Consider the following 3172-nt stretch of genomic DNA (forward strand, 5'->3'; position numbering starts at 1 on the left):
AAAAGCATTGTTACCACTAGGGCTGTCCCCAACTAAAGAACTTCTTAGTCGACTAACACTTATAGGATTTTGTGGACTAATCGATTAGTTGATTTAATCGACAGAGCTGTGCTCTTTGAGAGGTGGTTAAGACTAGAAAAGCTCAATATAAATGTAGTTAATTAACCATCTGTAAAACTGAGTTTCTCCACAATTAATCCTGCAAAAGCACCACTTTAAATCTTGTGTTTACCATAAATGTGCTCAGAAGTTTCCTGAAATAAATAATTAAGCATGAATAAGCAAAAAAAATGACTAATCGACTAAAGAAATCTTAGTCGACTGAGACCAAAACGACCGATTAGTCGACTAATCGACTAAGAGGTGGCAGCCCCAGTTACCACAGAGAAATAATCTACCAAACACAAATTTCCGTACTTTACTTGGACACTCGAACGCTGTGGACTTGAGACTTGACTCGGACTCGACAGGTGGTGACTGGACTACAACACTGAGCCTAACAACAGGATGGAAACGAACATCAGTTGGCCTTTACTTTAGTCGTGTGATCGTCTGAGCTCTCGGTCTGAGCGTCTCGTTCTGCAGGCTCAGAGGAAACCACGTCGGCCTCCTGTTGTTGGATCTGTGGAGAGTCTGCTGCGCTCTCCGCGCCTCCGCCCTCATTCTCCTCCGTCCCGTCGGACGCCAACGCCGCCACCACCCTCTCCTCAGTGCGCTCTGCTTCATCCGAGCTCTCGTCCTCCATCACGAACAGGTTGTTCATGGAGTCCGCCACCGCTTCTCTCAGCTCGTCCTCAGACTCCTCAAAGTTCCTGATGACAAACGAAACGAGAAGAAACTGATCTCATAAAGTATCAGGGGACCACTAAGGTCTATATAAAAGAGACTTCAGATACAGTATTAGGGGACCACTAAGGTCTATATAAAAGAGACTTCAGATACAGTATTAGGGGACCACTAAGGTCTATATAAAAGAGACTTCAGATACAGTATTAGGGGACCACTAAGGTCTATATAAAAGAGACTTCAGATACAGTATTAGGGGACCACTAAGGTCTATATAAAAGAGACCTCAGATACAGTATCAGGGGACCACTAAGGTCTATATAAAAGAGACTTCAGATACAGTATTAGGGGACCACTAAGGTCTATATAAAAGAGACTTCAGATACAGTATTAGGGGACCACTAAGGTCTATATAAAAGAGACTTCAGATACAGTATTAGGAGACCACTAAGGTCTATATAAAAGAGACTTCAGATACAGTATTAGGGGACCACTAAGGTCTATATAAAAAGAGACTTCAGATACAGTATTAGGGGACCACTAAGGTCTATATAAAAGAGACTTCAGATACAGTATTAGGGGACCACTAAGGTCTATATAAAAGAGACTTCAGATACAGTATTAGGGGACCACTAAGGTCTATATAAAAGAGACTTCAGATACAGTATTAGGGGACCACTAAGGTCTATATAAAAGAGACCTCAGATACAGTATCAGGGGACCACTAAGGTCTATATAAAAGAGACTTCAGATACAGTATTAGGGGACCACTAAGGTCTATATAAAAGAGACTTCAGATACAGTATTAGGGGACCACTAAGGTCTATATAAAAGAGACTTCAGATACAGTATTAGGAGACCACTAAGGTCTATATAAAAGAGACTTCAGATACAGTATTAGGGGACCACTAAGGTCTATATAAAAAGAGACTTCAGATACAGTATTAGGGGACCACTAAGGTCTATATAAAAGAGACTTCAGATACAGTATTAGGGGACCACTAAGGTCTATATAAAAGAGACTTCAGATACAGTATTAGGGGACCACTAAGGTCTATATAAAAGAGACTTCAGATACAGTATTAGGAGACCACTAAGGTCTATATAAAAGAGACTTCAGATACAGTATTAGGGACCACTAAGGTCTATATAAAAAGAGACTTCAGATACAGTATTAGGGGACCACTAAGGTCTATATAAAAGAGACTTCAGATACAGTATTAGGGGACCACTAAGGTCTATATAAAAGAGACTTCAGATACAGTATTAGGGGACCACTAAGGTCTATATAAAAGAGACTTCAGATACAGTATTAGGGGACCACTAAGGTCTATATAAAAGAGACTTCAGATACAGTATTAGGGGACCACTAAGGTCTATATAAAAGAGACTTCAGATACAGTATTAGGGGACCACTAAGGTCTATATAAAAGAGACTTCAGATACAGTATTAGGGGACCACTAAGGTCTATATAAAAGAGACTTTTATTGGCCTGTGGCTGTGATCGTTGACTTACGTGTCGTCATCGTCTGATCTCGGCTCCAGACGCTCTTCATCCATCTCCACATCAGAGTCCTCCTCTTCCTCTTCTGCTCTGTCCTTCTCTGCCTCTGAATCGGAGAGCCAACAGGGTTCAGATTTGTCTTAGTGCTTACTCAGGAAAAGTCCTCCCATTGCAAAAAGTGGAAAGGATCCAACCAGTTGTGTTTTTAATGGTCTCACACACACACACACACACACACACACACACACACACAGCTGGAACAGATGACTGTAGCGGAGTAACTAAAGTAACTAGTAACTAAAGCTGTAACAGATGAATGTAGCGGAGTAACTAAAGTAACTAGTAACTAAAGTAACTAGTAACTAAAGCTGGAACAGATGAATGTAGCAGAGTAACTAAAGTAACTAGTAACTAAAGCTGGAACAGATGAATGTAGCGGAGTAACTAAAGTAACTAGTAACTAAAGCTGTAACAGATGAATGTAGCGGAGTAATTAAAGTAACTAGTAATTAAAGTAACTAGTAACTAAAGCTGTAACAGATGAATGTAGAGAAGTAACTAGTAACTAAAGCTGTAACAGATGAATGTAGCAGAGTAACTAAAGTAACTAGTAACTAAAGTAACTAGTAACTAAAGCTGTAACAGATGAATGTAGCGGAGTAACTAAAGTAACTAGTAACTAAAGTAACTAGTAACTAAAGCTGGAACAGATGAATGTAGCAGAGTAACTAAAGTAACTAGTAACTAAAGCTGGAACAGATGAATGTAGCGGAGTAACTAAAGTAACTAGTAACTAAAGCTGTAACAGATGAATGTAGCGGAGTAATTAAAGTAACTAGTAATTAAAGTAACTAGTAACTAAAGCTGTAACAGATGAATGT

At 39.6% G+C, this 3172-nt stretch overlaps 1 protein-coding gene across 1 annotated transcript in view; it reads right to left on the reverse strand.

The window, feature by feature from the left end:
• Nucleotides 1-343: 343 nt before the first annotated feature.
• Nucleotides 344-3172, reverse strand: part of LOC114563574 (serine/threonine-protein kinase Nek5-like) — a 41566-nt gene continuing 38737 nt past the window's right edge. The window contains exons 14-15 of the mRNA XM_028590373.1: nucleotides 2304-2397; nucleotides 344-812 (exon numbers count right to left, since the gene is read on the reverse strand). Coding sequence (XP_028446174.1) covers nucleotides 521-812; nucleotides 2304-2397 — 386 coding nt within the window. The 3' untranslated portion in view covers nucleotides 344-520. The remainder of the gene's footprint in view (nucleotides 813-2303; nucleotides 2398-3172) is intronic.

This window comes from Perca flavescens, chromosome 11, assembly GCF_004354835.1.
Source record: "Perca flavescens isolate YP-PL-M2 chromosome 11, PFLA_1.0, whole genome shotgun sequence".
Taxonomy (NCBI): domain Eukaryota; kingdom Metazoa; phylum Chordata; class Actinopteri; order Perciformes; family Percidae; genus Perca; species Perca flavescens.